At 40.4% G+C, this 17894-nt stretch overlaps 2 protein-coding genes across 2 annotated transcripts; both read right to left on the bottom strand.

The window, feature by feature from the left end:
* Positions 1 to 1219: 1219 nt before the first annotated feature.
* Positions 1220 to 2353, bottom strand: LOC122021469 (protein MKS1-like). Its single transcript, XM_042579588.1, has 2 exons — positions 1604 to 2353; positions 1220 to 1511 (listed from the first exon to the last, which is right to left on the bottom strand). The coding sequence occupies exon 1, from the start codon at positions 2346 to 2348 to the stop codon at positions 1755 to 1757; it is 594 nt and encodes a 197-aa protein (XP_042435522.1). The 5' UTR covers positions 2349 to 2353; the 3' UTR covers positions 1220 to 1511; positions 1604 to 1754.
* A 12316-nt stretch (positions 2354 to 14669) lies between these two features.
* Positions 14670 to 17527, bottom strand: LOC122021652 (beta-fructofuranosidase, insoluble isoenzyme 4-like). Its single transcript, XM_042579797.1, has 7 exons — positions 17149 to 17527; positions 17017 to 17025; positions 16074 to 16936; positions 15830 to 15985; positions 15502 to 15743; positions 15330 to 15423; positions 14670 to 15224 (listed from the first exon to the last, which is right to left on the bottom strand). The coding sequence occupies exons 1-7, from the start codon at positions 17336 to 17338 to the stop codon at positions 15015 to 15017; spliced, it is 1764 nt and encodes a 587-aa protein (XP_042435731.1). The 5' UTR covers positions 17339 to 17527; the 3' UTR covers positions 14670 to 15014.
* Positions 17528 to 17894: the final 367 nt, after the last annotated feature.

Here is a 17894-nt window from a genome sequence, read left to right as displayed (position 1 = left end):
TATATGGAACTGAATGTTGGGTTATAACTCAAGTACATAAGTAAAAGATGAGAGTTGTAGAGATGAGAATGTTAAGGTGGATGTGTGGACATACGTGGATGAATAGAATAAAAAATGAGAGAATTTGAGAGAAAATCAGAGTTATATCTATTGAGGAAAAAACTCTGAGATACATGTTTAAGATGATACGAGTATATACTTAGACAAGTAAGTACATCAAACGAGTAAGAGAAAGACATCAATCGAGTAAGAGAAAGATAAAAAATGACTCAGTCAGTAATAATAAAATAAGATAAAGGTTTTTTGTGTTTAAATGATGATATAGTTGTGAATAGAGTCTAATGACGTAAAAAAATTCATATAATCGATCCCACCTAGTGTGATAAAATTTGGTTATTGTTGTTATATCCAGTTATTCGAACTGATTAATCCTTAGAGGTGATCGATCCGGTTTCATGAAACTTTTCCACTAACCATCAATGTAAATCAATAAATGCTCATAGATGTCCCATCCAATTGGTAAGTGTTTTTAGAGTTGTCATTCTACTGGAAAAAAAATCTCTACAGTGCATCACAGTTAAGATTAAATTCTTAGATGTCTAATTAATTATTGAAAGACTTAACCGCTGCATCATTCCTCTGAGAGCTTCATCAATTCCACTGTTGGAGGATAACTTAAGAAAACTAGGTTTCATCGCATCCTTGTAGGGTGGTGGCTTTTTGGCCGATGCCTTCTCCATCAAGAATTTGTGAAGAACATGCGCTAACAAATATCATGAGTCACGTTTACAACATTGTATTCAACTCTTGTACAATAAATTCCACAAGATTTTTTTTTTTGAAATCCATGGTTCACAAATAATGAGAAGGCTTTGTTCACATCCAAACTAGTGAGCAATTTATTGTGACGTGTCAAAAACTTAGTGTATATATATATATATTATATCTTTATATGAAAATCCATTAATTTTCTAACGTAATTTTTTTTTAATATCCTGATGTGGTTGAAAAATTGCTATACTCTTTTAATATCCAAAGATCCGAGAGATAGCAGCAAACTGAATAACGTCGAGTCCGATGATCGATCTGATTTTTAAGGACAGATCTAGAAATCTAACATTCCCTAATGGTAAATTTTATTTGAAAAAAAAAAATTATAAATATATTATAATTAAGGATTAAATAGTATATATTATAACTGAAGGTCTTTACTGCGGTAACCGGGGAGTATTTATTTACATCAAAAGGGCTGCATCTTGTTACATCAATTCCGTACACGACTATTCATTTGGCCCATACGATCTGCTAAAGTGCAAGCGTTTATTGCGTTGGAAGCCGGGCAACAGATGCTGACTTGCTATGAAGATAATTTGTTTTTTATTGTCACAAATGTTCGATTCAGCAGAAGACGAAACAAAATCCTTATAATCTTGCTATCCAGAAAGAAAACCATAAATTAACCAATGGGCATGCACAGACTTCACTTCCTATTCTCGAACGTATGCTGTCACCTAAAAAACAAAGGATCAAAAAATTGGCAACATCCAGAGTTGCTTGGGAAAAAGAGATGGAATGGCTGAGGAGAGATAGATCAATTGCCTACCTGGAAGAGATGTAGTTCCTCCATGAATGGTTCCGATCTGCTGCGGCAATAGCTTCCTCCTTGGATTACTGATCGTTCCGTTTCCATCTTCTTCCGTTGAAGCGATCCGTTTGGGGGAAAGGATTCAATTCTATTTATTTATTTATTTATTTTAGTCTGGGAATTGGTTCGTGAGATCCCAAAAGGCACCAGGGGATGGAACAGTAGTAGTCGATGGAAAATTGTAGCTAGGGCTCGCCAAGAGGCTGTCCCTCGCGAAATTCGGACTCAATTCGAGCAGGAAGTCGAGATCGAACGAGGGCGAGAAGAGGTCGGGCGAGATCGGCGGAAGCGCCGTCGGCATCGGCGTCAGGATCCCGGGGAATAGACTCTGCGTATCCAGCTCCGGGCCTCCGACCATCTCAAGATCGGCGGTGCTGGTCCTCGCGCGGGGCGGCGGCCTCTCGAACGAGGCTATGCGGGCGGCGGGGGAGAGCGCGCCGGCGGGCGACGGCAGGGGAGGAGGGACTGGAGGGTGAGGGCAGGCGGAGTCCGGCCCGGTGAGTCTCTGGACCAGCATCATGAACTCGCTCGGCTCGGCGTGGATGATTTTGGGGGAGACGGAGTAGACGATGACCGGATGCGGGGCCACGGGGGACTTCTTGATCCTATGGGACTCCTTTCTAACACTGAGAGGAGCTGGACGCCGGCCTTGGATCTGCATCTCTTGCCGGGGAGATGGCCGGAAGTCGGAGAAGTGATCCATGGACTTGTGGCAGAGAAGACAAATGGCTAAAGAAGGGAAGCAGTGAGGAAATATATATAGTGGGAAAACGTGGGGCTTATGTTAAATAATTAATTTCTTAGGGGCGAGGATGTCAATGGACCGTTTATTAATTTATTCTCTAGGAGGCAAATTAAAATATAAAAAGAAATAGGATGAAAATACAAACTATAGGGGGAAAAGGAAAAAAATTAACATAAAATAAAAAGAAATTGGAAGAATAACCTAACAAGAGACGACCTTGATGGTAGAGTTAAGTTATAGAAAAAATATTTTTGTATGAGCTCTAAGAGCTGAGATATATCTATCCTTAGGAGAGGGTAGCGATTCAACCTAGGCAAAGTTTCAATTATTAGGATGATAAGTTCCAATAATCAGAAAGTGATTTTAATTGAGTAGTGAGTTAATTCAATCAAAGAATTGAGTTCGACTAATCATTCAGTAAACAAAATATTTTTGTTTACGGCTATATATCAAATCTATTGATAATGAATTCTTGTCAATTGATGATACAATAGGAAATCATAAGGAATGATTAATCTGATAAAATTGTATTGCAATAGTCAAATGATCTAAGAACTATAGTAAAACAATCGATTGATAGTGGATTTTAATCAAGTAGTCATTGGTCAATTGTGGACTAAAGTGTTCATAAACCAATATATGATTATGAATTTCTCATTAGTTCATTGACACAATCATGAGTTTTTTTTATTAATAGCATACCTAATTAATGGAACATGCCTATGTTAGACCTAAGACATTATGCAACCAAGAGTTACCAAACATGTCAATACTAATGTGTATCTCAAATGCCTCCTTGTATTGTGAATATTTAAGATTTGGGAGTTGGATTGAATTCTTAAGAATTCAGATGTTGGTTTAAACTTAAAAAAGGAAACAATCTTGTACCTAAATTAAAAGATGAAATATTTGCGACAATTATGAAAGATTGCACATTTTAAGAAGGTTTGCATGTAAGTTCAATGATGTTGAATAGGAAAGGGTAAATGGAATTTAAATAATATAGTCATTCTTATCCAATTTAATTGTTATCCATTTAGTTGTATAGAATAGAGAACAAGATATAAAAAATATAGTCATTCTTAGTAAACGAATAGAAAGAAATAATATAATTAATCTATAGCATTTGAGATATTATCAAACAATCATAAGTTAAATTCATCATATTAATTAATACATAAGAAATTTAATTTTCAAGTGTGCAATTAAAATATAAAAGATTAAAAAATTGACGCTCGATATGCATGATGGGGGAGATATTGAGGATTATCTTAAAAATTATGCTTTTATCTTAGTCTAATTCACATTTTTTTTAAAAAAAAAAAAAAGAAATAATAAATATTTGTTATTAATTTAATTAAAATCATTTCAACTTGATTGATTTTATTTTTTTTAAAGAAGATGTCTTTTTAATAGTAATGAAAATAAGGGTGTTTGTTGATTTTTGCCAATAATTGAGATGTTTTATCTTGAACTCCAAACGTCCAATTCTCCTGCGCCAAGTTAACTGAACGGCCCTGATTTCTTCTAAATTTATATCCTGAAATCGTCTACGTCAGATGCGGAGATATATGCGATGGATGGGCAAAATAAATGTTCCAAATAATTATCGCCAACTGTATTATTATTTATAGTACGAGTCGAGTCTGTGGGGTCCCACAACAGCATCACCAATAAAATTAAAATAATTGTAATTTAATTTTTGGTATAAAGGTGGTAATTATCAGGGTTTGTTATTCAAAGAAGAGAGTTTTAGATATATTTTTAAAAATTAAATATCGAACTATTGGAGAAATTTGGGAACGGGCGGGGAGGTGGAAGATTAAGTCAAATTAAGGGGATTTATTATTAATCTTTAATCGAAATAATAACGATAATTTTTAGAAATCGCCTCTTTTTGTTCCGTCTCCGTCTTCTCTCTCCTCTCCTCTCTCTCTCTCTCTGTTCCGCTCCGCGATGGTGGAGGAATCCGGCACTGAGAAAGCGGCGGGGGCTTCTGCGGGCGGCGATTTCGTCATCCGCCACTGGCGATCGAACTCCTCTCCCGCCAGGGACCACTCCCGCCTGCCTTTGCAGGCGCCGGCCCGCCCCGATCCATTCGACGTCGGTCTCCCCTCCCCCAACGGCGCCCTCGGCGCCGATTCTGATCGCCCACTCCAGGCGGGCGGCGGCGCGGGGTACACCAGCCTCCGGGACCTCATCTGCCTGCAGCGGGGATCGCCCGAAGCGGTCCTCTCGACGTACGCCCCCGGCGGCGGAGGCGGAGGGGAGATCCGGATCAGGAACCGCCTCGTGAAGCAGGCGGCGCACGCGTACCTCCAGCCGACGCCGTCGGGAGCCGAATACTGTTTCCGGAGACGGCGCAACGGTAGTCTCCGGCGGGCGCTTGCCATCCTCACCTGCGGCCTCGCCGTGGAGCCGCTCGATGCCTGCATCGCCTTCCTCCGCCACCTCTTCCGCCGCACGCGGCAATGACGGCTCTTCTTAACGGCGTCGCCAACAAAAGTCAGGATGCCATCAGGTTTTCTTAATTTTTTTTTTTTCAAAAACACTTTTTATTTTATTTTATTTTTATTTTTACTTAACCATTTTGTACACAAACAAGTTTTTTTTTTTTTAGAAAAAAGAAAGATAACAACGTTTTGACATTTTTTTTAAAAAAAAGTCTTGATATATTTTTTTTGGGTGCACTACTGGTAGCAACTGATTCTTTTTCCAAAATTAGCGTGATTAAAAATAAATGAGGGCAATCAGTGTGACAGAGGAAATAAATGAAGAGTGTAATTGGTCGAACAGTGACAGAATATAATCACGTTTTTTTTTTTGTTGGTAGAGAATTGAAATTGCCGTGAAATTTCTTTTTTTTTTTTGTTCGAAAATAATAAACGCATTTTCATGATTTTTTTATCAATAATTTCTGGAAATAAAATGTTGCCACCACGATCTGATTCTGGACGTTATTTTATTTCATTTTTTTCAATTTTATAAGTGGGTCTGTGGCTCATTGGCCTTATCCTCCAGCGGGGATTGAGTTTGACCAGTTTGGTAATGCTGTACGCCAAATAAGTTATATAATTAGATAAACGATTTTTAAATGTATTCTAGTTAGGCTTGTTCCAATAGTCAAGTAGAACAAATACATGAGTCGGTTAAGTCAATTAAGCTAATTGTTTCAGGTAATAAAACGTACAAATCACATTGAATTAACCTACCAAGTTGGGTTTTCCGTGTGAATCAACTTAACTAGGGGTATTGGAGTTTTTTCTTTTTTTTTAAATAACGTTGTCGATAAATTATTCAAAATATTTATTCATCCGTATTAACTAACTAGTTGAAACTTATTAATAGTTTATTCATTTACAGCCCAACTGCTGACTGATTTCATCAACAGTATCATGTTGGGAGTAAACCCGTTTATAATCTATGTGATCGTCTCAGAAGCTCTTTTCCACGCTTCTGAGTGTGTATTAGAGTCATAAGAACTTACAATCTAGTAGGTTTGAGCAGATAATCTCAAACTGTCGACTCTAGCGAGCCGAGCCACGCGGCGAGTAGATGAGTCGTGAATACCGTGAGTTGTCGAGCGGCGCCACGTTACTGCTAAGAGTTGCTGACAGGATGTCAAGAGCTGCAACACGAACTCAGAGTGGATGTCGAGTCCAGCAGAGCGCTGTCTCCTTAAAACAGATTCGGCCCCTCCGCGGTGTTCAGAGGATTAAATGGACATCTGTTTCTCAGGATAAAACGGCAGGATCACGAGCACAATCGAGCACTGGTTGTCGTGACGATCTGAATTAGATCCGAAAACTATTACTTTTCTGTTGAGCAAAAAAGTGCACAACAAAAGGGAAAGAAACATGGGGATTCAAAGAGGAAGGAAAGCAAGTGCTCATGTGCTCTTCTCATACACATGCTTCTCTCACACAAAGCTCACATAAAGCTCGAGTTTTGTTCTGCTCTTGCTTCAAGCTTCTTAATGGTCTTATATAGACCTCTGCCTCTTCTCTGCTTGCAATGAGCAAGCCCAACGAGCAAGCCAAGTTGTGGCTTGCATGCTTGCCAAAAATGCCAGCAAGCCATGTTAACGTGGCTTGCATGCTTGCCAAAATTGCCAGCAAGCCACAACGTGGCTTGCTTGCAAGCTTGCCACGTGGCGAGCAGGCAAGCTGCCATATGGTGTGCAGGTAAGCTGGCGACCTTCCTTGTCTTGTATGCTGGCCAACAAGTTGTCTGACTGATGTTACAAATAATGGGGTTCACAAATGACCCTTCGGGTTGATGTCATTCGGACCCTGGATTTTCATCCCCTTTGTTCCGAATCAGCCGGCCGGAAGGCTTCACTTTCTTTGTGGGACTACAACCCACACGTCGCGTTTTCATTCAATTTGTTCAAAAATCCCCCACATGAATGAAAACAAGGATTTGTGATAGTTTTCGACAGTTGAGTCGAGTATAGGATAGGTAGGTGTTACCCTTTGAACATTCCCTTGTAAACTCTATTTGCTCACTGGTTGATAAGTAGATGTGATGTCTTTGAACTGTTCGGTCGTTGGTTTAAGCATAGACAGATCTTACCCAAGACTCTCCCTGATATAGTTCAGGTCTTATGAGTGTGTTCGTTCTTGGCCATGAACACGCCTGGTTCTGTGAGAAGCTCTCAGAATTGTGCCTCCAATTCTCTTCGAAGCGGCCTCACTTCTTTCTCACATACGTAATCCCTCAAGAGTTGCAATTTACTCTTTTTGATCATTAAAAACCTATCGGCTTACCCTGGTCTGGTCACTGTTTCATTGGGCTCTCCCTACAGTGTATCTAGTCAGTGCAGATTAGTTGGCCCTTTGAACCTAGTTCTTGGGATCTCCAGTCAGCATAGGTTGGGTGTCCTCTGCACTGATTGCTGACAACGGTATCAAACTCATTCCTTGTGATGAGCTTGCAACTAACTCTCGATTTAACCCCTTGGTTAGTGGATCCGCTAAGTTATCCTTTGACTTCACATAATCAACAGTGATAACACCAGTTGAGAGTAGTTGTCTAATGGTATTATGTCTACGACGTATATGTCTAGACTTACAATTTTATAGAGAGCAAATTTTTCTATAGCTTCATCCTTACTTTTGAGAAGATACACATAACAGTATTTTGTGTTATCATCTACAAAAGTGATGAAATATTTATTACCACCACGTGTTGGCGTACCTTTTAGGTCGCACACATCAGTGTGGATTAGGTCAAGTGGTTAATTACTTCTTTCAATATGTTGAAAGGATGACCTTGTCATTTTCGCTTCAACACAAATCCCACACTTGTATTTTGGGTCAAGGTGGAATGTAGGTATGCTTTGCATGTTTATTAATCTATGCAATACATCGTAGTTAACATGTCCTAGTCTACCATGCCACAAACACGAAGACTCAAGCATATAAGTGGAAGAGCTTTCATTTTTATTTATCTTGGGCCTAATGACCATTACATTGAGCTTAAACAGCCCATCAGATACATAGCCCCTTCCTATAAACACTCCGTTCTTGGACAGTACAACTCTGTCTGACTCAAAGACAATGCGAAAGTCATGCTTGCTTAACAGTGATCCGGATACTAGATTCTTTCGAATCTCCGGAACATACAGCATATTTTTCAGAGTGAGATCCTTGCCCGAGGTCATCTTCAGCACTACCTTTCCTTGGCCCATTATGTCCGAGGTTACTGAGTTCCCCATGAATAGTTTGTCTCCAGTGACTTTTTCGAAATTGTGGAGTAGCTCCTTGCTGCAGCACACATGTCTGGTGGCTCCAGTATCGATCCACCATTGCCGAGGATTGGAACCTATTAGGTTCACCTCAAAGATCACGGCGCAGAGATCCATATTCTGTTCTCCTGCCAGGTTGGTCTCAGGCTTTTTCTTCTTTGGCCTTTTACAGTCTGAAGCCTTGTGACCCATACGATCACAATTGTAGCATTTCCCTAAGAACTTCTTCTTCATGTTTTGTCCTTTGGGTTGCGTCGTGGAAGATTTTGGATGCTTCCGTTTTGAGCTTTGTCCGTGCTCAACAACATTGGCTTTTACAGTAGCCTGAGAGAACAGTTTTCTCTCCGAATTCTTGTTGTCTTCTTCTATACGAAGGTGAACAACAAGTTCCTCCAGGTTCATTTCCTTCCGCTTGTGCTTCAGATAATTCTTAAAGTCCTTCCAGCCAGTTGGTAGCTTTTCGATGATAGCTGCCACTTGGAAGGTTTCGCTCAGAGTCATACCTTTTGAGTGAATTTCTTGTAAGAGTACTTGAAGCTCCTGGACTTGACTGATTACAGACTTCGAGTCACTCATCTTATAATCCAGGAAACGACCAACAATAAACTTTTTGGCCCCAGCATCCTCTGATTTATATTTCTTGTCCAGAGATTCCCACAGTTCCTTTGCCGTTTTTATCTCACAATACACAAGATAGAGTGAGTCGACAAGATTGTTAAGGATGTAGTTTCGACAGAGGAACTCAGACTCGTTCCATTTGTCGATAAGAAGGAGGGTGTTCACCTCATCTACACCCTTAACAACCTTGGGAATCTCCTCGGTCAAGATACGTGTCAGACCTAGCGTGGTTAAGTAGAAGAACATCTTCTGCTGCCACCGTTTGAAATTCACTCCTGTGAATTTTTCTGGCTTTTCCCCGTGATTGATTGGTACGTTCCCAATCGGGGCAGAGGAGGCCGGCACATGTTGAGCCTGTTGCATCTCAACATTTTCTGTCGCCATGGTAACAGAACGAATATGTTTTAAGTTTTGTTGGGAGTAAACCCGTTTACAATCTGTGTGATCGTCTCAGAAGCTCTTTTCCACGCTTCCGAGTGTGTACTAGAGTCACAAGAACTTACAATCTAGTAGGTTTGAGCAGATAATCTCAAACTGTCAACTCTAGCGAGCCAAGCCACGCGGCGAGTAGATGAGTCGTGGACACCGTGAGTTGTCGAGCGGCGCCACGTTGCTGCTGAGAGTTGCTGACAGGATGTCGAGAGCTGCAACACGAACTCAGAGTGGATGCCGAGTCCAGCAGAGCGTTGTCTCCTTAAAACAGATTCGGCCCCTCCGCGGTGCTCAGAGGATTAAGTGGACGTCTGTTTCCTAGGATAAAATGGCAGGATCACGAGCACAACCGAGCACTGGTTGTCGTGACGATCTGAACTAGATCTGAAAACTATCACTTTTCTGTTGAGCAAAAGAAGTGCACAACAGAAGGGAAAGAAACATGGGGATTCAAAGAGGAAGGAAAGCAAGTGCTCATGTGCTCTTCTCACACACGTGCTTCTCTCACACAAAGCTCACATAAAGCTCGAGTTTTGTTCTGCTCTTGCTTCTAGCTTCTTAATGGTCTTATATAGACCTCTGCCTCTTCTCTGCTTACAACGAGCAAGCCCAACGAGCAAGCCACGTTGTGGCTTGCATGCTTGCCAAAAATGCCAACAAACCATGTTAACGTGGCTTGCATGCTTGCCAAAATTGCCAGCAAGCCACAACGTGGCTTGCTTGCAAGCTTGCCACGTGGCGAGCAGACAAGCTACCACGTGGTGTGCAGGTAAGCTGGCGACTTTTCTTGTCTTGTATGCTGGCCAACAAGTTGTCTGACTAATATTACAAATAATGGGGTTCACAAATGACCCTTCGGGTTGATGTCATCCGGGCCCTGAATTTTCATCCCCTTTATTCCGAATCAGCCGACCAGAAGGCTTCACTTTCTTTATAGGACTACAACCCACACGTCGCGTTTTCATTCAATTTGTTCAACATATCATTCCTGCAATTGCACTAGAAAATGACCATCTATTTGATACATTCCAAGTGGGGGTCTAATTGAATAGAGCCTAGTAGTAAAAGGTTACAAATTGAGCTCGATTTGTTTTACTTACGGCCGAGCTCGGTTCAAGTTCGATTTGAATTTTATATATATATATATATATATATAAAGTGAGTATTCTAATAAACATGTTTAAGTTTCTTAACAAATATGTTCATGAACTTCTAAAGAAATATATTCGTGAGCTCATGAACGGTTAAATTTGAAATCTACCTGATAATATTTTGAGCTCGAAATCATATTCAAGCTCGGTTTATTAACTTAATCAAATAAACTCAAACAGGATTTTTTTTTTTTTAAATCGAGACTTGAATAGTTTGGGAGCGGCTTAGCCCGTTTACCTCCTAAATTTAAAGGGATGCAGTTGCAACGATCGATATATGGAGGAAGGAATTAAGGTGTAAATAAATGTTATTTTATAATAATAATAATAATAATAACACAATTCTCACTACTGCTGTATTAAAATTGATTTTAAGGCACATCTCATACCCCAAAAACCGCAATCGTTTTCTCTGTTCCTCGCTTGGAGCCCTTTGCAGATGAAGAAGACACTTGAATTCTTGAGCTTAAGCTTGTTTTTTCTTCTTCAATTTACTTTGTTCCTGGCTATGGAGGAAATCGACAGAAGTGCGCTCTGGCACCTCGGCACTTGCCACCTCCGAGAGCATCACATACATGAGGCACCAAGGACACGCCGCGAGCACCATCGGCGCCGCCTCCTTGGGGCTGTCATGCTGAGTCTCCAGAGACAGGGATGAGCTCGTTGACGACAACTGTCCCGGCGGTGGTTCGTGTTCATCCGCGGCGATCCTTGGCGTGTCCTGCCTCGCCGGTAGCGCGAGCTTCAAGTCCAGGTCCACTCTCTGGCTCCTCCGGAAGCGCTGCTTCATCTTCGCGACACTGCAAGCAAAAGTGAGTCATGGCGATAGAAGGGCAGGGCAAACATCTATGCTATGCGTGCATGAAGAGGTATTTTCCTTTAACAGTAGGCCCTTACTAGTTGCTCGGCTATGCCTGTGGGAAAGCAGAGGGCCTCTGCAATGCAATTTATGTAACAAGAAACTGGTGCTTGTCCGTGATTTTCCTTCATTGCAAAACGAAAAACCGGTATTCAATTCTGATCATGGAACGGGTTGATTCAATTATCAGAGTAAAAAATTATCTAATTCTACTAGATTAAATAATACGATATCAGGATCTTATCCGGCTCTATTTCCATCAGTTCGTATGTATCAAATATAGGACGAATTATCAGTTATTTAAATATCTAATCCTATATCCAATAAATATAAAATATAAATATAATAAAAAATAATATTTAAAAATAATAATAAACATTACTCATGATAGTAATTAATTGACAGAAACTGCTACAAATAGGGATGATCGTGGATAGGGTTGATTAGATTACTAGGGTAAAAAACTAGCCGATCCTACTAGATCCGATAATGCAATATTAAGATCTTACATCCAACCTTATATCCGATAGGATTTGTTTTCAATTCAATTTAGATCGATATGAATGTATTGATCGATTTGACGGGTTAACTGTTCACCCCTAATTCTTAGTACCTCTCTTCTTTTTTTTGGTTCAATTTAGATCGGTATGAAGTCTTCCTTTTTTCGGTTCAATTTAGATCAGTATAAATGAATTGATCAATTTGACGAATTAACTATACACCCCTAGTTCTCAGTATCTCTCTTCCTTTCCTTCTCAACTTTCGTATGTACTGAGACAAGAAAAAAAAAAACATTGAACATGGGCAGCAAAATTAGGAAAAGGTCCACGCCGAATTTCATGCACCGTATTATCTTTTAAAAAAAAACAAAAAAACAAAGGTAAATTAGAAAGATACAATGACATTGGTTATAAATGCGTCTTACAAGAGGAACGGGAGCTATGCATCCCTAACAATTTTCCTAAACATAATTTACCTTAAATTTTATATAAAAAAATTTATAAAAATTATCTTATTCATTTCTTACCTTTAGATTTCATAAATATTAATTCTTTAAATTTAAAAAATAAAATCTAATTTTTAAATATTAAAATATTATTTAATTTAGAAGAAAGAAAAGATAAAGGAAATAGACTGATAATGAAAAATATATAATACATGGGAAAAGGAAAAAAAATAAAAAAAATAAAGATAATAGAAATTTTATGATAATTGATATAATGTGTAGTAAAAAATTATTATCGAATTGATATGAATGTTCTTATTGTCAATTTATTATTATGATATTGCAGGGGTATTTGTCTTTGCTGGATGCCAATGGAAATAGCTTTATGAAGCAAAAGTGAATTACTTCGTCCGAGTATTTCTCATTGCCAATCCCATAGCAAAATGAAAGGAGGTAAATTACATACCGAACAACCTCTTAGATGGAAGGATAATGAATCAGAGCATCCACATTGTCATTAACACGTGAACACATTAATGACAATATGCTATTTTTCTTTTATTTTTTTATAATCTACAGGCATTAACGTGTTCAAAAAATTGAACATGTTAATGCTACATTGTACTGAAAGTATTCCACGTTGGCGTTAATACTTGAAGCATTAACGCCATTGCAGAAGCGCTTAGAGGAAATTGATCCTTGATGAAACAACTCTACCACCCAAATACTAACTCGGATACTGATCTTGTCTGAAACTGCTAACATGGTGCGTTGGGCAGGTGGCAATATTGTTGATAGGAAGAAGACTTTGCATTGGAGAAAAAGATGATGAACTGGAGCAGTTAAAGGGCTCCGAGTGCCTTCCTCCTTTCTGTGCACATGGAAAAGCAAGCCCCCATAATGTTGGGGCAAAAACTTAGGAAGGAGTCCCTGGCGTAGGTTCTCCGACGCTCAATTTAGTAGATGACCAGGCGAAAAGTGGAGAAGAACTATAGTAAATTGAGTGAGCATAAATAATGAGGCAACAAGGAGAGAACCCCATTTTATATCACTTCTCATAACCTCCATAATAATGAGGTGACATGGAATATTCGGTGTCAGAAGATGTTGGATAATGGAAGGTGTACAATCTAGAATTTGTACAGTTATCCTCCGAGAAATCTTCTATTATATGTATATGAATGGTCTTGTGTAACCTCTGCAATAATGATAGAAGTTGTAGTACCTTCGTAAAAAGGTTTCATAGGTTCCATTGAATGCATATACTGTAACTGAAAAATATTCTCTGACGAATAACTATTATTCTGATAATCTGTTGAGATTTCCTAACAATGTTGTCTCCTAGAATATAGCCTAGTCAGATATTTGGATAAATGGGGTATCCCGATTGACTTTGTAATAAGAATAATCTTATGCATGTTTGCCCTTTGAAGGGGGAGTTGAATCCCATAAGTCCAACTAGAAATAAGTCTGGTCGGCAATATGCTCATAGACTCATGTTGAAGATCTGATTAGTAATGAGAAGCCAATTCTCGCAGGTCCAGTCAGCTCTAGGACTACCAACCGTATAATGGGAGACTGACTATTGGATAACATGACGCTCGAACTAATAGGTACGGCCGGCCTTATGACTGCTTGATTTATATTGAAGGTTGTACTGAACTATAGGGTGACATCTGTAAGCTAAAAGTAATATTACAAAAGTGGAAAACTCAACCCCATATGCTTAATCGACTACAGGGTCGTTCGACCATATATTGAGAGTGAACACTAAGCTTAGATACGTCCGGTCGACCTTTACACATACTGGACATACAACAAAGTTATGTAGTGTGAGTCATGATTTTGACTGGTCTTTGTACCGGTTGGTTATTCAAAAGTGGAGCTCTTTCAATCACGATCGACCTTCAAGCCGGTCGTTCTTATATTGAAGCCTTTAATATTGAGTGAGGAACTGAGCCCTGATGAGGATGACACCCTAGCTACGACCTCACGCAAGACCTTTGAGCAAAAAATGATATTGCTTATTCCAAACGACCTAAATCGCCGATCATATGATAAGATACATATAAGTAAATTACAATGAACATTTTAACCTAAAGTAACGATTTTTTTTTTATAGAGAATGTCATTCATTGTATCGATTAAAAATTATCCTAAAATTTATTAAAATAAATATCCATATAAATATCAGCTCCACGCATCTGTTTAGAACCGCAAAACTTTCATTAATCATTAGCCATGTGGTAGAATTAATTGTAAGTGACTGAGATTCAATGTTGGGGAATTGATTGCAGATAAGACCAAAATACCTCATTTCACATGAAGCAAGCAATATAAAAGTGTGCCTTAGTTGTTATAGTTCCACCTAAAAAAATAAACATTTAGACCTTAATTTAAATATGATGTTAATAAAAGTGAATAGTTTTTATGTATACGAAGTTAACATTAATCTTTTTAGTCATTGAAATAGTTGAATTAGGGCAGTTTTTGCCACAAGATACCAAAACAAAATACTTCAATATATCACGTTAAGAGAAATTTAATGATCAATCAAAAGATAATGATCGTTAAGAATAATGAAGCTATTCTAATCGGAGCATAGAAACTGGACCATATTTCTTGCCGAGGGACACCTTGAGAGACCCTATAGTTTCCTCTGCTGCGCCATTAATGGAGTTAAAAGAAAGTTATTTGGTGTCTCTTCAATACTAGATCTATTTGACTCATTGCCATCTCAGTAATGAATGGTCAACAGTTGAAGGTAGAATCATCGATAATTGTTATTCTATCAGAATAATGATCTTGATTCTCCGTGATCAGCGATGTACCAATACAACAATTCCAATGGCAATGTGTACTCGATAATCTAGTGTTCAATACTCAACTCATCAACTCGTATGTTCAACCGAGCTCCCGCCATGTCCCATGCCTTCAGCCTGGAAACTGTAGTAGAACTGGAGCCATTGTTGAAGAGGTAAAGATGAGCGCTGGAATTTGAGAAGAAGGAAGGATAAACTCTAGCACTGATGCATGCTCTCCCTCCTCCTCCAAAACTCTCGATCACCGAATGATCAATCTAGCACACAATAATTCAGAACGATGGCAAGCAACACTGATGAGCTCATATCCAAAAACTTTGGAAGGAAACCATATGGTAAACTGAGAGAGATGGGAAACTCACTAAAGTTCTCAAAGAAATCTTTGATTCTTTCTCAAGGTTCATATCCAAGAAGGTTCCATACGCAGCTTTGTCTAGCTCTGGCCATAGTGATGATCTGTTCCGGGCATCATTAAGCACACAATAGATTAATATCTCAATTTACCGTTGACTATGTACAGGTCAAACGAGTTACCTTCTCTGGTCAGAGCACATGAGGACTTTATAAGCATTTTGATCTTTGTAAACTCTGAAGAAGATTGCCGAGTGTTCCTCCAGCTTTTCGGAAGCCAAGACCAATAATCCAAATGGTCCAATTCCACCCTGGACTGAAGCATCCTGCTCAGCACAGAGTCTAGGAGGATCCATTGCCCAAGTAGGATCAAACGTCTGTGCTCTCTCTAGATCATGAAGCTGAAAATCAACCTCTACATCTGCCTATTTAAATATTCAAAGATTAGGTTATTGATACTGGTTTAGGATTCACTCGGAGATTGAATAAATGAGGTGGTATTAATGCTAGCCTGTGAAGCTTTTACTCCTTTGATCTCATGTAAGCCTGTTTGGAGCTCCATATTCTGCAAGTGAACCACATGCTTTCTAAGTGATCTGACCTCTTCAACAGGCCACTGAATCAACTGCCTGCGATTGCTGTCTAGCCGAATTGTTCTGGGAATTGTCTGAATCCACACACATGCTCATGCTCATGCTCATCGTGGAATCAATGCTCATAGAGCAACCAAAGCAGAGAATGAGAACAAAACTGACCTGAATGCCAGCCCACCCCTTGGCGACGTCGTCCGCCTCGCTGTCCGACTCATTCAACCACCCCCACAGGATCCTCCTCCTCCTCCCCGCGTCGAAGAACGTCTTGGAGGCATAAAACTTGCCATGGTCGTACCTCTGCCACGCCCTGTAGTCGTCCACTGCGCCTTCGCCCTCCGGCACGAACGCATCCCTCGCCGCGTCGTACGCCCCCAACATGTAGTGATCCGAGTGCGTCTCAAACAAGCTCATCTTGAGCACGTGCTTCACCTCCCCCTCAGTCGGCGGCGTGTCCAAGCCCTCTACCCCGACCACCGAGACCGGGTAAAAGTCCGGACACTCCCACATACCCGATCCGCTAGAGGAGTGCAGCGGCCGGCTCGCCCTCTCCCACCGCACGAAATCCCGGCTCCTGTACAACAGCGCCGTGCCGTTGGCTCCGATTTGGGCCCCAACCGCGGTCCGCCAGAGTCCGTCTGAGCCCACCCAGGCCGTCGTCGGGTCGCGAAAGTTGGTCGCTTCGAAGTCGTCGCCGGCGGAAATCAGCGGGTTGTGCCCCGACTTGGTCCAGTTCGTGAGGACCGGGTCGGAGAGGTTCGCCGGGAGCGCGAGGTTCTGGGACTGCTCATAATTGGCGTCGACGCCGGTGTAGAGGACGGCGGGGTGGGTGCCGCGGCGGACGGTGGCGGAGCCGGAGAAGCAGCCGTTGACGTCGTAGGGCGAGGTGGGAGCGAGGGCGAGCGGGAGCGGGGCCCAGTTGATGAGGTCGACGGAGACGGAGTGGCCCCAGTGCATGTCGCCCCACACCGCCGCGTTGGGATTATACTGGTAGAACAGGTGGTAGACGCCATTGAAATACATCGGCCCTGGCGATGGCGACTCGAATTAGGGTTAATCCAGGAAGAACAGGGAGAGATCGTATTGAGGCCGTGAGGAAGAAGAGTACCATTTGGGTCTGCTCCATTTGCCGAAGATCGATCGAATTAGCGGATCGATTCATGCCACAAAAAAAAAAAAAAAAGACATCTTTAAGATCAACTCAAGTATTAGTGGATTGATTTATGAGACAATTACGCACCATTGATCCAATTCCTGGGTGGTTGAAAGTGGTATGCCGTTCTGTAAACCCCACTGGCTATGGAGTTCTGCTGCTGAGGTTGTGGGTACAGGACGATTCTATGTGAAGCTGCTTCTCCATCGATATCCACCACAAAACAAGAGATGAAGAAGAGAGCTCGAAGCAAGCAAGATCTGCCAGACATCCCCATGGGCAGAGCTTGCGGAGAGGGGAAGGTCAACCAGACCTTCAACAGAAAACAAAATCTTGGTCATTCTATTCTATATTGGAGGATACAAAGGAGAAGCCTCCCTGCGCTGACGATGAAGATCGAATGATCAAATATAAAACTCTTTTCATTTTTTTAACTGATCCTGTAAGATATCAAAATGGATCCGACCTAATAATTTGATCCGAGTTGATTTAAAAAGAAATTAGGTTTGGATTGTAAATTTTTTAGATTCAGATTGGATCAAAACTGATTCAGGTCGAATTCGGATCAGATTTAGATGGGCCCAAATTATGGCTCTTCTCATCACGAATTCGGAGTAGCAAAACTTCGGTAATGGTCTCGAATTATGGGCCTAAGAACGGCAATAGAGGAGGATTGAGGAAAGCAGCTTTGTCATGTAAAATGTAAAAAAGAATAAAAAACGAGAGACATTTTTCTTCTCCTTAAAATTATTTTCTATTATTTCACTTAACAATTTTAAAAAAACATAGTTTCATAGATTTATTATAATAAAATAGAGATTAATTTTTAATGA

The sequence above is a fragment of the Zingiber officinale genome, chromosome 9A (genome assembly GCF_018446385.1).
Source record: "Zingiber officinale cultivar Zhangliang chromosome 9A, Zo_v1.1, whole genome shotgun sequence".
Taxonomy (NCBI): domain Eukaryota; kingdom Viridiplantae; phylum Streptophyta; class Magnoliopsida; order Zingiberales; family Zingiberaceae; genus Zingiber; species Zingiber officinale.
This window is presented reverse-complemented; position numbering and strand designations above follow the sequence as displayed.

Excerpts from the sequence above, each read along its gene's own strand:
- LOC122021652 (XM_042579797.1), bottom strand. The coding sequence starts at position 17,338 with ATGGGGATGTCTGGCAGATCTTGCTTGCTTCGAGCTCTCTTCTTCATC. Across the intron at positions 15,744-15,829 it reads AAGGAGTAAAAGCTTCACAG|GCAGATGTAGAGGTTGATTT; the intron begins GCTAGCATTAAT and ends ATATTTAAATAG. Across the intron at positions 15,424-15,501 it reads ATGTGCTCTGACCAGAGAAG|ATCATCACTATGGCCAGAGC; the intron begins GTAACTCGTTTG and ends TGCCCGGAACAG.
- LOC122021469 (XM_042579588.1), bottom strand. The coding sequence starts at position 2,348 with ATGGATCACTTCTCCGACTTCCGGCCATCTCCCCGGCAAGAGATGCAG.